General features: G+C 44.0%; 1 protein-coding gene across 1 annotated transcript; it reads left to right on the top strand.

The window, feature by feature from the left end:
- Window positions 1-1,831: 1,831 nt before the first annotated feature.
- Window positions 1,832-6,438, top strand: LOC138674429 (posterior protein-like). The gene is made up of 3 exons (XM_069762272.1): window positions 1,832-1,838; window positions 3,732-4,264; window positions 5,719-6,438. The coding sequence occupies exons 1-3, from the start codon at window positions 1,832-1,834 to the stop codon at window positions 6,436-6,438; spliced, it is 1,260 nt and encodes a 419-aa protein (XP_069618373.1).
- The last annotated feature ends 13,399 nt before the right edge of the window (window positions 6,439-19,837 follow it).

Genomic DNA, 19,837 nt, shown 5'->3' with positions numbered 1-19,837 from the left:
GCTTTTGAAGTGTTTTGCTTGAGAAAAAAACATGCAAAAATGCGAAAAATTTGGAGCGTGTGCACATAGCCTTACACGGCCATATTGATGGAAATGAAAAAAAACACAAAAGGCGTGCGTGCTTTTTTTTTGTCTTAGCTCCCTTCTTCCCAGAGCCATAACTTTTTGTATATACTGTGTACGCTCCATCCAGTTTTCTTTTATGTTCATTACAATTAGAAGTTTGAAATGTTCATATAAAAAGTTGTAAAAGAAACTCAGAAAACACAAATAAAAATGAATAAAAGTTGAAGAATCTGAATGTATCAACAGAAGAACTTCCACAAATAAGATTCTGGACTCGCACACGGCTCCTTAATGCCCGTCGTAAGGACGTTTCCCACTGATCTAGCTGATTTTTTTTGCTCATATTTGAGCAGCTCTTACCTTGGTTTGTGCTTTTCCTCTGCCAGCTGCTAGTGATGTGGAGGAGACTTGGAGCAGTGTGAGCAAGTGGGGAATGGTTGGCAATGCTTTGTTGTGATCGGGCTCCTCCCACATAAACACATACATTACTGTGATTGGCTGCTCAGTGTAGTGAGTGCACTGCACACATGATCTGTGATTGGCTGCTTAGTGTAGTGAGTCCACTGCACACATGATCTGTGATTGGCTGCTCAGTGTAGTGAGTGCACTGCGCACATGATCTGTGATTGGCTGCTCAGTGTAGTGAGCGCACTGCACACGTGATCTGTGATGGACGACTGCACAGATCACAAGTCAATGAGTCCATGTGACACGTACCCCACACGGCTGCCATCCGGAGCCTGGGAATCAGTGTACAGTTTTTCTCTGTTCCCAAGCGCCGAGTGCTGAACGCTACCCTCATCATGGTTCCCAGCACCAGCAGAAGATAATGATAAGAGTAGTAGTCTGCTCCCACTGTCTCCACCTGTAAAAATAAGGATAAAACAGAAATCATTATACTGACCTGTCATGATTTACCTGCCGCTATTAACTAGTTAAATGTCGCTGTCAAACTCTGACAGCGGCATTTAACTAATGCTTCCGGCCATCGGGCCGGAAATGTGCTCATCGCTGACCCCCGTCATGTGATTGGAGGTCAGCGATGTGTCGGCATGACAACCAGATATCTCCTTAAGACCTCTATGTTTATTGATGCTGGATTGCTGTGAGCGTCACCCTGTGGTCGGCGCTCATAGCAATGCTGTAATTCAGCTACATAGGGGCGATCTGAGCATCGTTTCTATGTAGCAGAGCCGATCAGGCTATACCAGCTTCTAGTCTCCAATGGAGGCTTTTGAAGCATGGCAAAAGTAAATAAAAAATGTTTTAAAAAATATGAAAAAAAAAAATATATATAAAAGTTTAAATCACCCCCCTTTTGCCCCATTCAAAATAAAACAGTAAAAAAAAAAATCAAACATACACATATTTGGTATCGCCGTGTTCAGAATCGCCCGATCTATCAATAAAAAAAGGGATCAACCTGATCGCTAAACGGTGTAATGATAAAAAAAATTCTAAACGCCAGAATTACATTTTTTTGGGTCACTGCGACATTGCATTAAAATGCAATAAAGGGCGATCAAAAGATTGTATCGGCACAAACGTGGTATCATTAAAAACATCAGCTCAGCGCACAAAAAATAAGCCCACACCCGACCCAAGATCCCGAAAAATGTAAACGCTACAGATATCGGAAAATTGCGCTATTTTTTTTATTTGTTTTTTTTTTTAGCAAAGTTTGGAATTTTTTTTCACCACTTAGATAAAAAATAACCTAGACATGTTTGGTGTCTATGAACTCGTAATGACCTGGAGAATCATAATGGCAGGTCAGTTTTAGCATTTAGTGAACAAAAAACAAGTGTGGGATTGCACTTTTTTGCAATTACACCACACTTGGTATTTTGTTCCCGTTTTCCAGTACAAGACGTGGTAAAACCAATTGTGTCGTTCAAAAGTGCAACTCAACAAATATGAACCCCACTTGCTACCGCTCACCGCTACAGGGCAAGTAGGATGAGCAAGGCTAAGTGCCAGAATTTGCGCATCTTGGAATTGCGCCTTTTCGGGGGCGGCTGAGAGCTGATGTGTTTAGCCAGGGGGGGGAGGGGGGCAATATCCATGGCCTATTTCTAGGCTATTAATTTCTTCCCGCAGCTGTCTGCATAGCCTTTGCTGGTTATTAATTATAGGGTGTTGGAAGACAACATGGACAATGTGCGTACCGTAGAAATATATAGAATTTATGAGTGCTGAATATGATCAGGACTCTGTTGATGAGATAAACCAGATACAAGACTGTAAACCTATCAGGCGGTCAGGCCGGTGTTCTTTTGTGTGATGTCCTTTGTTTTAGTGAGAAGGCAGAGGTGCATCTACATACTAAGGCTACGTTCACATTAGCGTTGCGCGCCGCTGCGTCGGCGACGCAACGCACGACGCACGCAAAAACGCGTGCAAACGCACGCAAAAACGCTGCGTTTTGCGACGCGTGCGTCGTTTTTTGACGAAAATCGGACGCAAGAAAAATGCAACTTGTTGCATTTTCTTGCGTCCGACGCTAGCGTAAAAAACGACGCACGTGTCAGAAAACGCAACGCGAAAAACGCATGCGTCCCCCATGTTAAACATAGGGGCGCATGACGCGCTAATGTGAACGTAGCCTAAGTGAATATTGGCCCTCCACCCTAATGGAGGACACAGGTATACACTGTGGAAATCTTGAATCAATAGCCTCTGTCTTGTTTGTGGCCCATCATCTACATATGTTCACAACTCCTGTGGGTTTCCATTATAAGCCACTGGTCATGAGATAGACATCCTGTCTTCGGCCAATGGATATGTATATGGATACACAATGCCTGTGGTGTTCGGGTGACGAACCATTGTTCTGTGAATGGACATGTTGGAGCCAGCCCAAATGGAGTTGAACCTGTCCTACACTAGAACTTTCTTCCCAAGTAGGAGGACGCCATCTGCAGGAAGGTGATGATTACTGCAGCCAATGACAGTGTTCACATTGCCGGAAGACGATTGGACATTTGCCATAGAAGATACTGGAAGCAATGGTGGAGTCATGGCTTGTATGTGCGTGTGGATGTGAAATGTTGGTAGAAATGGAGGAAGAATCAAGTCCATCTCTCTCTCTCTCTCTCTCTTATTATTGCCATGAAGAATCATTGCTAAGTATACTTGTAGATACTTGTATTGGTATTTTCTCTAATTATAGGACCTTGAAGATAAGGTTTTATTGTTATTTTATTTTCTGAATTGTCTTACTACTATCTTATTTTACTTGTCATTAAATATATTTGTCATTTTCCCAAACTTGAGTTATTGATTGTATAGGAAATATTCAGGACAGGATACAGGACGAGAAATCACCACCGACATTTGTCACCCCAGCGGATCGTGGAAAAACAGCATTCTACCCAGAACGAGAAGTTCCCAACTGCTTCATCCAAGTGCCTGAAAATATCCAGTTTTAAGACCAGACAAGAAAGCCCTTCTTCAAGGAAACAGACCCAAGGAGAACATCTTATCGGTGAACAAGTGACACGCTGGTTCGTGGAAACTTGAACGCCTGAGACGCCTAATGACCGAATGAAACAATGTGAAGGGAAGAGTGAGAGTAAATTGTCGAAAAAGAAAGCAAAGAAAGAGAAGTTAGCAAATGTTTTGTGTATGTTGTTGAAAATGAAAGGAATCACATTGGTATTCAGAGAAAGCTCAATTAAGAGGTGAGGTGGACAAAATTGAACAGGAAGTCAGTATGGCTATTGCTAGTGCTGAAGATCATAGTTGTGAATGTGAAAATCTAAGGGATGAGGTAGACAATATGAATGACCAAAATTGTGAGTTAGAAGATAAGCTCGAGGAGTATGAGGAAAGATGTCAACTTAGGGAGCAGCGAATTGCTTTGCTAGAAGAAAAGGAAGCAAAGTATAATGATGTTATGACAATACTTAGAAATCAGTTGCATGATGCCAATGTAAAACTGGAACTAAAAGAACATGATAATATGTCTTTGAAATCACAGAAAGGTACTAAAGTGAATAATCATTGCTGTAATCAAATGTGCAAATCTAATGACCAGGAAGAAAGAGACTGGAAAAGGCGGGAGGAGCGGCCTGTATGCACCGCGGATAGCCCTGAAGGTAACCCAAAGCAGAGGTCCTCTCTCTTTACTCCTGAATGCCCTCCCCTTAAGGTACCTTCACACATAACGATTTCATTAACGATATCGTTGCTTTTTGTGACGTAGCAACGATATCGTTAACGAAATCGTTATGTGTGACAGCGACCAACGATCAGGCCCCTGCTGGGAGATCGTTGGTCGCTGGGGAATGATCAGGACCTTTTTTTAGTCGCTGATCTCCCGCTGACATCGCACACATGCCGATCCAGCGATGTCTTCACTGGTAACCAGGGTAAATATCGGGTTACTAAGCGCAGGGCCGCGCTTAGTAACCCGATGTTTACCCTGGTTACCATTGTAAAAGTTAAAAAAAAAAAAACAGTACATACTTACATTCCTGTCACGTCACCCAGCGTCAGCTTCCCTGTATCCCCCAGTGTCAGTGCCGGCCGGCCGTAAAGCAAAGCACAGCGGTGATGTCACCGCTCTGCTTTCCGGCCGGCGCTTACACAGTGATGGGAAGCTGACGCTGGAGGGCGTGACAGGAATGTAAGTATGTAGTGTTTTTTTTTTTTACTTTTACAATGGTAACCAAGGTAAACATCGGGTTACTAAGCGCGGCCCTGAGCTTAGTAACCCGATGTTTACCCTGGTTACCCGGGGACTTCGGCATCGTTGGTCGCTGGAGAGCTGTCTGAGTGACAGCTCTCCAGCGACTAAACAGCGACGCTGCAGCGATCGATATCGTTGTCTATATCGCTGCAGCATCGCTTAATGTGACGGTACCTTTAGTGTAATCTATGATAACACAGCCCCTAATGAAATTTATTATGGTTATGGGTGAATTCTCCTCAGTTTATTGTTCTGTCAGAAAAGGCTATTAATAGCTATGTAAGCTGTGCTGTGCACGAGCAGGTTGATTCTGGTTTTCTCTGTTTTTTCCCCACTGTTCTTCCCGTTTTTTTCCAGTGTTTTGATTGGCTTACAGATATCGAACTGAGAGAATTCCTGGCTATAAAAACAGCTGTTCAGAGCCGCTGTCACTAGTTTACCTCAGAAGATTCAAGATCCCGTTCTCCCACCCCCTTTTTTTTGGTTCTGTTGTAACCTTGTCGTGTCGTTTATTTTGTGGGAAAAATCGCCCGGTGTCGGGTGGATTGGATTTTTAATGGTGAAATTTAATTCAGTTGATGAATGATTATTTAATTCTGGTTGGTTATTTTATTAATAATTTATTCTTCATGTTACTCAAAAATAAACGCCACGGTCAATTTTTATTCCAAACTAAATCTGGTGTGTTTGTCTTATTTATTTTGAATGGTGGGGCTTGTGTTACCATGAGTCAGGTAGATTGAGACAAACGAGGGAGAATTCACTTATAAAGAGCAGCAATCAAGTACATTGCACAACACTCACCATGCAAGAAAAGACAAACGTATGCCAGATATTAGGGACATTTGACCCAAGCGCATCAGCCATTAGTCTCTCCAATAGGCTAGAGGCTGTAGTGACACAATACAATCTAGGTAATAGGGCTTCGGGTATGGCTCCCATCCCAACTCTGTGAAAAGTTGCAGCCTCCTGTAGGATATCACAAAGGATTGTCTGCAGATCTTGAATGCAATTGGGGAAATGCTAGTGACAGAATGGAGGAATTAAAGAGAGTCATGGGAGGACGAGATACAAGAGGTACTAATGCCTTAGAAAATGCAAAACTAAATAGAGGAGATGATCCAATTATTTTCTGCAGTGAATATTTGACATTATATCGTTCTACCTATAACTGCCCTGACATGTCTCCTGATGATAACAGTTTTCTATATTCAATGGCTAACAAATGCACCTTTGTTGACTATCCAACAAAACTTGCCTCGAGGAACGCAAATTCCTATCAAGCCTTTGTAAATATATTGAAGGATTGGATTCAGGACACAAGTCATGACAACAAGCCCCAAAGGCGAATCTCAGAGATAGTCAAAAATGAAGGCAAAGTAAGGTTCGTTGGGAAATGTTATAGATGTGGATACACAGGTCACACTATGAAAGAATGCAGAAGTCGTAAAAGAATTATCAATAATAGACCTTTTATTGATAGGAAGCAAACTCAAGAACAAGAACCAAATGCAAGTAATGGAGAGCATAGTCTTCCTGAAGTTACATTATATGGCCCTCTTCTGGAAGAGCTGAGGAAGATTGGAAAGGCAATGGCAGGAAAGCCAGAGGAATTAAAGATCCCACCTAAAACAATAGGGATGTCAGGCCCCAGTGTTGTCCCTAGCGAGTCAGCTTAGCAAGGACAAGGCCGGGAGACCCCGTATTCAGGGTACGGTAGGGGGCCACCGTACAAACATCTGGATACAGGGGCTGCTGTCAGTTTAACTAATCTGGATTTGAAGATGGATCCTAGTGGTAAACAGATTTTCCTGAGAGGTTTTGGAGGACAATTAGTATCTTCAGAGCAATCTTTGCCAGTATCAATAAACCTAGGTAATCTATGTGTTGAGCATGGCTTATATCTTTCACCAACACGTGAAGGTACCATTGTTGGGTCAGATGTTATGAAGGAACATGGACTTATTGTAGATTTGTGCAACTGGATGTTGTGGAGAGGATCACGGTATAGAGGCTGTTTAAAGATGGTTACTGACAATTATGGTATTGATTCAATCGAAGGTGCAGAATCTTTAGATCCAGCTATGCTTTTGAGAACAGATGATGAAATATTGGCTGACATCTTGTGGCAGCATTTTGCCTTGTAGGTTCACGTCTCTGTATTGCTACAGGAGAGGCAAGGAAAATGGGTTTCTGTTGGATACCTATCAAGATTGTTAAGTCCTGTGGAAATAGGATTTGGTGATTGTGTGAGGAATCTGTTGGCAGTACATTGGGCAATACTATCCACGGAATACATAGTAGGATTTTATGAAATCATACTACAAACACCCCACACACCCATCAAAATGCTCTTGGAGTGAACACTCAGTATCTTCCCAAAGAGTAGCAAGATGGCTGGTAGATTTGACACCTAGGAACATCACAATAACTCATGATACTAACTACATCCTGCCACAGTTGATGCAATACAAAGGGGAAAAACATGACTGCGGGGTGGTACACATGACCAAGACCCAGGAGGGGTTTGGATTAGTGGCAGGGAAGGAAGATCTAAAAATTTGGGTGGATGGATCAAGGTATTGGGAAGAGGGACAATTTTACACAGGTTATGCCCTGTGGCGTCCTCAAACAAATGAACAAATTCTCATTAAATGCCCAAGAAAATTCTCAGCACCAAGAGCTGAACTAGAAGCTGTGAGGCAAGCATTATGGAGGGAGGTTTTCTCAAGGTGGGGATTTCCAAAAGTCATTGAATCAGATAGAGGCACACATTTCACCGGCAAAATCATGACTAATATGTGTGAAATGTTGAATGTAAAACCAAAGTTTCATGTATCATATCATCCGCAATCATCTGGGATAGTAGAAAGAATGAATCGAACTTTAACCCCTTCACCCCCGGAGCTTTTTCCGTTTTTTCATTTTCGTTTTTCGCTCCCCTCCTTCCGAAAGCCATAACTTTTTTTATTTTTCCGTCAATATGGCCATGTGAGGGCTTATTTTTTGCGGGACGAGATGTACTTTTGAACAATACCATTGATTTTAACATGCCATGTAACAGAAAATGGGAAAAAAAATTCCAAGTGTGATGAAATTGCAAAAAAAGTGCAATCTCACACTTGTTTTTTGTTTAGCTTTTTTGCTAGGTTCACCAAATGCTAAAACTGACCTGCCATTATGATTCTCCAGGTCATTGCGAGTTCATAGACACCTAACATGTCTAGGTTATTTTTTATCTAAGTGGTGAAAAAAAATTCCAAAGTTTGCTAAAAAAAAACATCTTTCGCAATTTTCCGATACTCGTAGCGTCTCCAATTTTCGTGATCTGTGGTCAGGTGAGGGCTTATTTTTTGCATGCCGAGCTGGCGTTTTAATGATACCATTTTGGTGTAGATACGTTCTTTTGATCGTCCGTTATTGCATCTTAATGCAATGTCGCAGCGACCAAAAAAACTTAATTTGGGCGTTTTGATTTTTTTTTTTCGCTACGCCATTTAGCGGTCAGGTTAATCCTTTGTTTTTATTGATAGATCGGGCGATTGATTGACGCGGCGATACCAAATATGTGTATGTTTGATTTTTTTTTAAAATGCCGCTGTCAGCGCTTGACGACGGCATTTAACTAGTTAATGGGCACGGGCGGATCGCGATTCCGCTCGCGCTCATGTCAGCTGTACAAAAGAGCTGACATGTCGCGGCTTTGAGGTGGGCTCACCGCCGGAGCCCACCTCAAAGCAGGGGATCTGCCAGCTGACGTACTATTCCGTCAGCTGGCAGAAAGGGGTTAAAGGAGAGATTAAAAAAATGGTTTTGCAATCCGGACGTAATTGGCTGTGTCACCTACCTGCGATTCTAATGGCAATACGGGGAACGGATGCAAAGAGCACTGCAATCACCCCATATCAACTAATGACTGGTAGAGTCAGGGGCGGATTATCAGAGGGTCAATATGGGCGGTAGCCCAGGGCCCAGTGGTCTGGGGGGCCCTGGGCTACCGCAGATTAACCCTCTGATAATCCTCTGTGACTGCCCGCCGGGCGGCGTTTATGTGCCCCCCGGACCCGGTGGGCAGAGAGAGGGGGCCCGCATTGGGCCCCTTCTCATCTGCTCACCGGGCCCCTTCCGGCGCTGCGGCGGTTTCCTATTGATGTGCGGGCGTGCGCCCGCACATCAATAGTTAACAACACCAGCCGCCAGCCAATTGGAGGCTGGCAGCTGATGTCGGCCGCAGCGCACACGTCGCCGGCGTCTGACGTCATTGTCAGTCGCCGGCGAGTGTGCTGCAGAAGGGAGCAGCTCGCCGCCTGGAGCGTGGACAGGTGAGGAGACTGTTTTTTTTTTTTGGATCAGTTATTATCGGTGCGGTGGACACACTGGGGGGCAATGCTGGAGGACACTGGGGCAGATTGGAGGACACACTGGGGGCAATGCTGGAGACACTGGGGCAGATTGGAGGACACACTGGGGGGCAATGCTGGAGACACTGGGGCAGATTGGAGGACACACTGGGGGGCAATGCTGGAGACAGTAGGGCAGATTGGAGGACACACTGGGGGCAATGCTGGAGACAGTGGGGCAGATTGGAGGACACACTGGGGGCAATGCTGGAGACACTGGGGCAGATTGGAGGACACACTGGGGGCAATGCTGGAGACACTGGGGCAGATTGGAGGACACACTGGGGGGCAATGCTGGAGACAGTAGGGCAGATTGGAGGACACACTGGGGGCAATGCTGGAGACAGTAGGGCAGATTAGAGGACACACTGGGGGCAATGCTGGAGACACTGGGGCAGATTGGAGGACACACTGGGGGCAATGCTGGAGACAGTAGGGTAGATTGGAGGACACACTGGGGGGCAATGCTGGAGACACTGGGCAGATTGGAGGACACACTGGGGGCAATGCTGGAGACAGTGGGGCAGATTGGAGGACACTGGGGGGGCAATGCTGGAGGACACAGTGGGGCAGATTGCTGGAGACAGTGGGGCAGATTGCTGGAGACAGTGGGGCAGATTGCTTGAGACAGTGGGGCAGATTGCTGGAGACAGTGGGGCAGATTGCTGGAGACAGTGGGGCAGATTGCTGGAGACAGTGGGGCAGATTGCTGGAGACAGTGAGGCAGATTGGAGGACACACTGGGGGGCAATGCTGGAGACACTGGGGCAGATTGGAGGACACACTGGGGGCAATGCTGGAGACAGTGGGGCAATGCTGGAGACAGTGGGGCAGATTGCTGGAGGACACACTGGGGGGCAATGCTGGAAGACACACTGGGGGGCAATGCTGGAGACAGTGGGGCAGATTGCTGGAGACAGTGGGGCAGATTGCTGGAGACAGTGGGGCAGATTGCTGGAGGACACACTGGGGGCAGATTGCTGGAGGACACACTGGGGGCAGATTGCTGGAGGACACACTGGGGGCAGATTGCTGGAGGACACACTGGGGGCAGATTGCTGGAGGACACACTGGGGGCAGATTGCTGGAGACAGTGGGGCAGATTGCTGGAGACAGTGGGGCAATGCTGGAGACAGTGGGGCAGATTGCTGGAGGACACACTGGGGGCAGATTGCTGGAGGACACACTGGGGGCAGATTGCTGGAGGACACACTGGGGGCAGATTGCTGGAGACACTGGGGCAAATTGCTGGAGACACTGGGGCAGATTGCTGGAGACACTGGGGCAGATGATTGCTGGAGACACTGGGGCAGATGATTGCTGGACACACTGGGGCAATGCTGGATACACTGGGGCAGATGATTGCTGGACACACTGGGGCAATGCTGGAGACACTGGGCCAGATTGCTGGACACACTGGTGGTAATATGCTGGACACACTGGGGCAGATTGCTGGACACACTGTCTGGGGGCAATATGCTGGACATACTGGGGCAGATTGCTGGACACACTGGGGGTAATATGCTGGACACACTGAGGGTAATATGCTGGACACACTGGGGGCAGGACTGGAGGCATGGGCAGAATGTAGACACGGGGCATGATTGGAGACATGGGGCAGGATGGATACGATGGAGACAGATGGGGCAGGATGTGGAGATCATATGGGGTAGAATGGATACTCATGAGTGCAGGATGGGAGAACATATGGCTGGAGCCAGGAATGCGATAAACGGAGCCAGGGTGGGGAATATTATTACCATAGGGGCTAATTAAGGGATATTGTTACTGCAGTGATGTATTTATTTTATTTTTTGAGTATACTGTTTTAAATGGGGGGGCGGTCCTGTTATTGTGCAGAGTGACACTATATCGCCTTTTTATCTTCATGTGGTGTAATGTAGAAGTTGTGAAAAATTAAGTAATGTGTTCTGCAAGTGGAGCTCGAGATAACTGTGTTATTTCCTGCAGAAACGAGTCCTGGCTGGAAGGAATGATGGCGGTCTGTGCTGGATGAAAGATGAAGGACTTCACCTAGAGACGTCACTGGTGAGTCCGTGTTACCTATACACTGACACTATACACTGTATACTATATAGAGGTCCTGTGTATAATACCACCAGTGATCTCAGTATTACCTCTACACAGACACTGCATACTAAGTACAGATCTCCTGTGAATACTGGCACTTATGGTGATAGTATTGTGTTTTTGTTTTTATATTACTGATCAGTATTGTGGTACTCAGTCACTATGTGGTGGTAATATGTGGTCTGGAAATGGTGTTGTGGTATTTGTCCCTTGTATGTGCTATTTGGTCACCAAGTGGTAATATGTGGTCTTGACATGGTGTTGTGGTATTTGTTCCTTGTATGTGATATTATTCGATCACTGTGGTTGTAATTTGTGATCTGGTCACGGTGCGGTTGTATTTGTTCCTTGTATGTGATATTATTGGTCAAGATATACCTAAATTGTATTGCAGATTTTAACAAATATTTAATAGGTTACAGTAGAGTAGGGCCCGGACATTTTTCTGGTATAATCTGGTTCGGGTATATCATGACCCCCGTCACATGACCCCCGTCACATGACCCCCGTCACATGACCCCCGTCACATGCCCACAGTGTGTGAACAGCCCGGGGCCCTGGCTACCCTTAATGCACCCCTGGGTAGAGTCATGAACCTTGGCCATCCTGCAGACCCAAAAAACAAACCTACCCCTAAAAACATCAGTCTTTATTAATAATCAAGTACAATACATACGATCAACAAAAATCTAAATGAAGAACATCCCTATTAGGGACTACAAGTTCCTGCAATTAGGGGCACAGCCTACCTATAGAGACATTTATATAGAGTACATTTTTGTGATACCAGAAAAACCCATATAGAAAAACTGAAAAAAAAAAATATAAAAAATAACAATAAAAAAAACATCAAAAATTGAAAAAATGCTACATATAATATGCCTCTTCTGACCCTAATAGGCCCTAAAGTCTGATATCCTTCCTTGCAGCGGAGGTTGGCACCCTAAATTTGCGATATGGCGCCCCCCTCGCTCCACGGTGGCTGTCCCTTATATCCCTAGGAAGTCCCTAAAAACCTAATAACCACAGACAAAAACAAACATATATGGATCAGATTAGATCCATAGTAAAAATGCAAAAGCACTTCTATATACACTGCAACTATGGCTGCCACTATTCCTTACAAAAATGACTTGCTTATAATAAATAGTCACTAAGGGCTTGATTAGTTGTTTGTAGAACTATGTAAAACTATGGGGTAGTAACAAGTCTGCGATCAGCAGGAAGCTATAATACACCTAAGCTGTACTATATATATATATATATATATATATATATATATATATATATATATATATATATTGTAAACAAGTTTTTCTTTGACAGCTTGAGAAGATACTGTTAGAAAATACTACATCAATAACTGCCTTACTGAGTGCACAGTTAGGCTAGAAAAATGCCCCCATATCCATAGTATATCATAGAGGGGATATACCCACACGCATATCATCTATAACTAATGCCTTAGTCAATAAAGTGCTTAATATGCTATATATGCACCATATACTGTAAGTTACATAGATAAGTTAGGTGAACACTCCCATCTTCATAGTTTATCATAACGGGGATATACCCACACACACGTTATGTATAACTAATGCCTTAGTAAATCAAGTGCTTAGTATGCTAAATATGCGCCATGTGATATAAAAATCATAGCTAATAAGAATCATCCACTTAGCTCTTTGCTCCTCAGGCGTTCCCTTAGAGCAGCCATGTCAATACGTTAGCTCACGCTGTCCCGACGCGTTTCTCCCCCGTAATATTTTCTCAGGGGGTTCATCAGGGGACTTGAAGATTGCTTATCCTTAATAGGTCGTAGAGCTACAGGCGGGAATCAAGATGCTGTATACCAGAGTCTGTGCTACCAGCTACCATATCCACTCTCTTATATAGTGCAGTGCTTTAATCTCCACCCACCTTAATTAGGCATTGGCGTGACGTCCTCCTATGTCCGGCACCATAATACACGTGCTGTGCTGAATCAGGAAGCCTAATGCCGTCAGGCGCGCTCTCTGGAGCGCATGTGCTCATACTGATGACGCTCTGTGGAACGCATATGCTCACACTGATGACGTGAGGAGCGTTCTGTGGAACGCACATGCGCTCCACCATAACTCTGCGTACAGCCTCAGAGCAGCATTGTTGGTCCCGGAGATATAATGTCTCCCTTTCTCATCGCGCCCGCTTCTGTCCTGCGCATGCGCCTGCACTTTCTCATGCACATAGCAATCCTGCCTTGTGTGCTGCCCAGATGTACGGTAAATCCAGCAGCTGGATGTGGGTAACATATTATTGTTCCCAAGTAATGCCTGCCATTTAAATTATAAGTAAGTGATGTTATTAATTCAGGCAATGTCCTGAGTGACAAGATGACAATTAATAGTTTACACATATATTTAGCCACAGCATAAAATATGACTTATCAGCTGCCACAATGCCATCCTACCTAATTAAATGGCAATTATAGGACTTCATATGTATCTTTATTCGCAGCATAACATACAGTTTGCTGGGTACCAGCAGAACATCAAGTAGAGAGAGGATATGGAACATAGTGGAAGCTATACGGCAAATAATTGCCAGATATGAAATTCCATATATATGTTAAGGCTCAATAGCCAATAAAACCTTTAATCGTCTCCCACTATATTAAAGGATGTTGCGGTCTAGGAGTACCTCTACCACCTGGATTTGCATGGATAACACAATATCAATGTATTAACCAGGCTATATTGTTTCCTCGCATGGGAAATGCTCTCACCATCACAACTAGATGAAGCTCGAGAAAGTCAGCTGCTCATTAAGTCCGTTAGGGTGGACGGTGTCCATCCAAAAGATCCACCTTGTTTCTCTCTGCAAGATTTTCTTATCCCAATCTCCTTGACGGACCGATGGTTCCACCACTTCAATTACCCTAAATGCAATTGACCCCAAATCCCTCCGTGATGCATATTCACATGACGCGCCAACGGTGTATCCCTCTTTTTGCGTATGTCGCCAAGATGCTCCCCAATACGTATTTTAAACTGTCTCTTGGTCTTTCCGATATAGTTTAATGGACAGCAACACGTACAGAGATAAACAACACCCACCGTTTTGCAATTTGCAAACTGTTTATTATTGTATGTTCTCTTGGTGACTGTACTCGTGAACGTACTGGAAGGCGTTACATACCGACAATAACTACAATGCCCACATCTGAAGGTACCTATGGCTCTATTTTCTAGCCACGTACCTTCTTTTTTTAGGGGGGGCAAAGTGACTGTTAACAAGTTGGTCCTTTATTGATTTACCCCGTCTGAATGTCACCAAGGGTCTGGGTGTAATCCACTTAGCAATATCAGAGTCAGTTCTCAAGACGTTCCAATGCTTTCTGAGAATATGCATTACTTTGGGGTTTTGATCGTCGAAAGGAGTTCCCAGAGATGCTTAGCACCTGTTGGCCCTTTGCCTTCACTCTGCGGTCCAGCTCACCCAAAACCATCTCGATTGGATTCAGGTCTGGTGACTGTGGAGGCCAGGTCATCTGGCGTAGCACCCCATCACTCTCCTTCTTGGTCAATTAGCCCTTACACACCCTGGAGGTGTGCTTGGGGTCACTGTCCTGTTGAAAAATAAATGATGGTCCAACTAAACGCAAACCGGATGGAATAGCATGCCGCTGCAAGATGCTGTGGTAGCCATGCTGGTTCAGTATGCCGTCAATTTTGAATAAATCTCCAACAGTGTCACCAGCAAAGCACCCCCACACCATCACACCTCTTCCTCCATGCTTCACGGTGGGAACCAGGCATGTAGAGTCCATCCATTCACCTTTTCTGCATCGCACAAAGACACGGTGGTTGGAACCAAAGATCTCAAATTTGGACTCGTCAGACCAAAGCACAGATTTCCACTGGTCTAATGTCCATTCCTTGTGTTCTTTAGCCCAAACAAGTCTCTTCTGCTTGTAGCCTGTCCTTAGCAGTGGTTTCCTAGCAGCTATTTTACCATGAAGGCCTGCTGCACAAAGTCTCCTCTTAACAGGTGTTGTAGAGATGTGTCTGCTGCTAGAACTCTGTGTGGCATTGACCTGGTCTCTAATCTAAGATGCTGCTAACCTGTGATTTGTGAGGCTGGTGACTCGGATAAACTTATCCTCAGAAGCAGAGGTGACTCTTGGTCTTCCTTTCCTGGGGCGGTCCTCATGTGAGCCAGTTTCTTTGTAGCGCTTGATGGTTTTTTGACACTGCACTTGGGGACACTTTCAAAGTTTTCCCAATTTTTTGGACTGACTGACCTTCATTTCTTAAAGTAATGATGGCCACTCATTTTCTTTACTTAGCTGCTTTTTTGCCATAATACATATTCTAACAGTCTATTCAGTAGGACTATCAGCTGTGTATCCACCAGACTTCAGCACAACACAACTGATGGTCCTAACACCATTTATAAGGCAAGAAATCCCACTTATTAAATCTGACAGGGCACACCTGTGAAGTGAAAACCATTCCCGGTGACTTTCTTTTGAAGCTCATCAAGAGAATGCCAAGAGTGTGCAAAGCAGTCATCAAAGCAAAAGGTGGCTACTTTGAAGAATCTAGAATATAAGACATAATTTCACTTGTTTCACACTTTTTTGTTAAGTATATAATTCCACATGTGTTAATTCATAGTTTTGATGCCTTCAGTGTGAATGTATAATTTTCATAGTCATGAAAATACAGAAAAATCTTTAAATGAGAAGGTGTGTCCAAACTTTTGGTCTGTACTGTATATTATGTGAACATCACCAACAATAAAAAAAACAAAACAAAAGAAAAACATTTATTTACCTCACAGCGCTGACGACGCGGGGGAGGGCTCCCAGAAGAAAACATGCTGTGGCTGGCAGGCTGTGGCTGGCAGGCTGTGGTTGGCTGGACTGGGGCAGGTTTAAGCTCTGGCGGCAGGTCTGCGTCTTGCTGGCTGGTATATGGATGAGTGAAGCCCTACATAGCAGGCTTTATATACACCTTTCCTAATTGTGGGCTGGTCAATTGTATCTGAGCATGCGCAGTTAAAAAAAACGGAATCTGGCTCCGGATTCCAGCATATGACGGATCCGTCGCCCTCCGGTGCCCATAGGCTTCAATTCTAGCAAATGCCGAATCCGGCGCTGTACGTTTCTTTGCCGGAGACAAAAAACTTTACTTTGTCCGTTTTCGACGGATCTGGCGAACGATGGATGAAATGTGAGGTCATCCGTCGCTAATACAAGTCTATGAGAAAAACGGATATGGCAGCATCATTCGTCGAATCTGTATTTTTCAAAATTTGCTGGATTGAGCCTGACGGCAAAACACTGATGTGTTAAAGCAGCCTAAGGGTACCGTCACACAGTGGCATTTTGATCGTTACGACGGCACGATCCGTGACGCTCCAGCGTCGTAACAATATCGCTCCAGCGTCGTAGACTGCTGTCACACTTTGCAATGTACGACGCTGGAGCGATAATTTCATGACGTATGTGCGATGTAGAAGCCGTTGGTTACTATGCGCACATCGTATACAATATCGTGCACACCTTTGTTACACCATGCGATCATGCCGCCACAGCGGGACACTGGACGACGAAAGAAAGTTTCAAACGATCTGCTACGACGTACGATTCTCAGCAGGGTCCCTGATCGCAGGAGCGTGTCAGACACAGCGATATCGCTGGAACGTCACGGATATATCGCTGGAACGTCACAAATCGTGCCGTCGTAGCGATCAAAATGCCACTGTGTGACGGTACCCTAATTCCTATTTTATTCTGCACACAGATGAAGTTCAGCGGCTCTAAATGACAAGGTGACATATGCTTTGCTGAATCACGTTAGCACTGAAAAACATAGATTTTCAATGGTCTATTACTGCATGGAGCACAATAGGAGCATTGTACAACACACTTCTATGAAATGTGCCCTGCTGTCTTTGCCTGTGGACCTCACTAATGGCGCTAGAAAAAAAAATCTGCTGGAAGGTCGATTTCACAGCCACACGGGACACTAGCTAAATTATCTGACTTAGAAACAACCGCCTAGCTAACTAGCTAAAATCTATTGGCATCGAGGACTAGCATCAGGAGCAGCCTCTCTGCGCTGTTATATTGACAAAATGGCACTAAAACAAGATGTCCGCTCTTTATATCGAGAGGGACATGTGATTTAAGCAGCCAATGACTCAAGCCCTTGTGTCTAGACATTGTGGATGTTTCCTGCACCCTGATTGGCTAGCCGCAATTTGAATACATAAAGTTAGAGAAAAAAAAATTACAAGCACTCAGATCCTCTGAGCTCTCCCCACCCCCTCCCCTCATCAAACATGTGCCCCCCGCTCATCATACACCTCCACTATCCTAGCCAAAGTGCTGAAAATACTTTAGTGGCAACGCAATTATTTTCCCGCACATTTTACCGAATTAATATAAGACAAAAATGCTAGTGATTCCGAATGTGCCATATTTGTGCCGAATTTATGTTGGCGATCGTTTTCGAAACATATTTGCTCATCTCTAATAAAGATCAACGACCGTTGGGTTCAGTTGTCGGACAGTAGACTGAATCAAAACAATAAGGACACTTCTAAAAGAAAATAAAGAATGGGCAATTTGAATACTGACCCTATTTGGGTCAATGTATGTAATGGATTTTTATATGTGTTTTTTTTCACTTACAAATTGCATGAAACTCACGAAAATCTGCAAGGAAGTGTTGTATTTGAATTTTTTTTTAATGTACAACATTTATATTCCTGCTGGATTGTTGTTTCTTGCTCTTGTAATATCACATTACTTTTCTCTAGAAAGCAACACTTTTTTTCTATTTTTTTCAATTTTTTAATATATTTTTTATATTTTATATCTCTTCCTGTAGAAATCATTAGAGAAACACTTACAGTTGGGTCCATATATATTTGGACAGAGACAACATTTTTCTAATTTTGGTTACAGATATTACCACAATGAATTTTAAACAAAACAATTCAGATGCAGTTGAAGTTCAGACTTTCAGCTTTCATTTGAGGGTATCCACATTAACATTGGATGAAGGGTTTAGGAGTTTCAGCTCCTTAACATGTGCCACCCTGTTTTTAAAGAGACCAAAAGTAATTGGACAATTGACTCCAAGGCTATTTCATGGACAGGTGTGGGCAATCCCTTCATTATGTTGTTCTCAATTAAGCAGATAAAAGGCCTGGAGTTGATTTGAGGTGTGCTGCATTTGGAAGGTGTTGCTGTGAAGTAAACACGCAGTTAAAGGAGCTCTCCATGCAGGTGAAACAAGCCATCCTTAAGCTGCAAAAACAGAAAAAAACCATCTGAGAAATTGCTACAATATTAGGAGTGGCAAAATCTACATTTTGGTACATCCTGAGAAAGAAAGAAAGCACTGGTGAACTCATCAATGCAAAAAGACCTGGGCGCCCACGGAAGACAACAGTGGTGGATGATCGCAGAATAATCTCCATGGTGAAGAGAAACCCCTTCACAACAGCCAACCAAGTGACAACACTCTCCAGGAGGTCGGCGTATCAATATCCAAATCTACCATAAAGAGAAGACTGCATGAAAGTAAATACAGAGGGTTCACTGCACGGTGCAGCCACTTATAAGCATCAAGAAGAAAAAGGCTAAAAAACATCTATAAAAGCCGCACAGTTCTTGCAGAACATTATTGGACAGATGAAAACAAGATCAACCTCTACCAGAATGATGGAAAGAGAAAAGTATGGGAAGGCGTGGTCCAGCTCATGATCCAAAGCACCACATCATCTGTAAAACCCGGCGGAGGCAGTGTGATGGCGCGGGCATGCATGGCTGCCAGTGACACTGGGTCACTAGTGTTTATTGATGATGTGACACAGGACAGAAGCAGGCAAATGAATTCTGAGGTCTTCAGGACATACTGTGTGTTCAGATCCAGCCAAATGCAGCCAAACTGATTGGTCGTCGTTTCATACTACAGATGGACAATAACCCAAAACATAAAGCCAAAGCAACCCAGGAGTTTATTAAAGCAAAGAAGTGGAATATTCTTGAATGGCCAGGTCAGTCACCTGATCTCAGCCCAATTGAGCAGCATTTCACTTGTTAAAGACTAAACTTCAGACAGAAAGGCCCACAAACAAACAGCAACAGAAAACCACCACAGTGAAGGCCTGGCAGAGCATCAAAAAGGAGGAAACACAGCGTCTGGTGATGTCCATGAGGTCAAGATTTCAGGCAGTCATTGCCAACAAAGGGTTTTCAACCAAGTACTAGAAATGAACATTTCATTTAAAATTATTTAATCTGTCCAATTACTTTTGGTCCCTTTAAAAACAGGGTGGCACATGTTAAGGAGCTGAAACTCCTAAACCCTTCATCCAATTTTAATGTGGATACCCTCAAATGAAAGCTGAAAGTCTGAACTTCAACTGCATCTGAATTGTTTTGTTTAAAATTCATTGTGGTAATGTCTATAACCAAAATTAGAAAAATGTTGTCTCTGTCCAAATATATATGGACCTAACTGTATTTTATTCAGAAAATGGGCTCTACATTGATGTCTATTACCCAAAAAATGCAGCAAAACGCAGA

Source organism: Ranitomeya imitator, chromosome 4, assembly GCF_032444005.1.
Source record: "Ranitomeya imitator isolate aRanImi1 chromosome 4, aRanImi1.pri, whole genome shotgun sequence".
NCBI lineage: Eukaryota > Metazoa > Chordata > Amphibia > Anura > Dendrobatidae > Ranitomeya > Ranitomeya imitator.
This window is presented reverse-complemented; position numbering and strand designations above follow the sequence as displayed.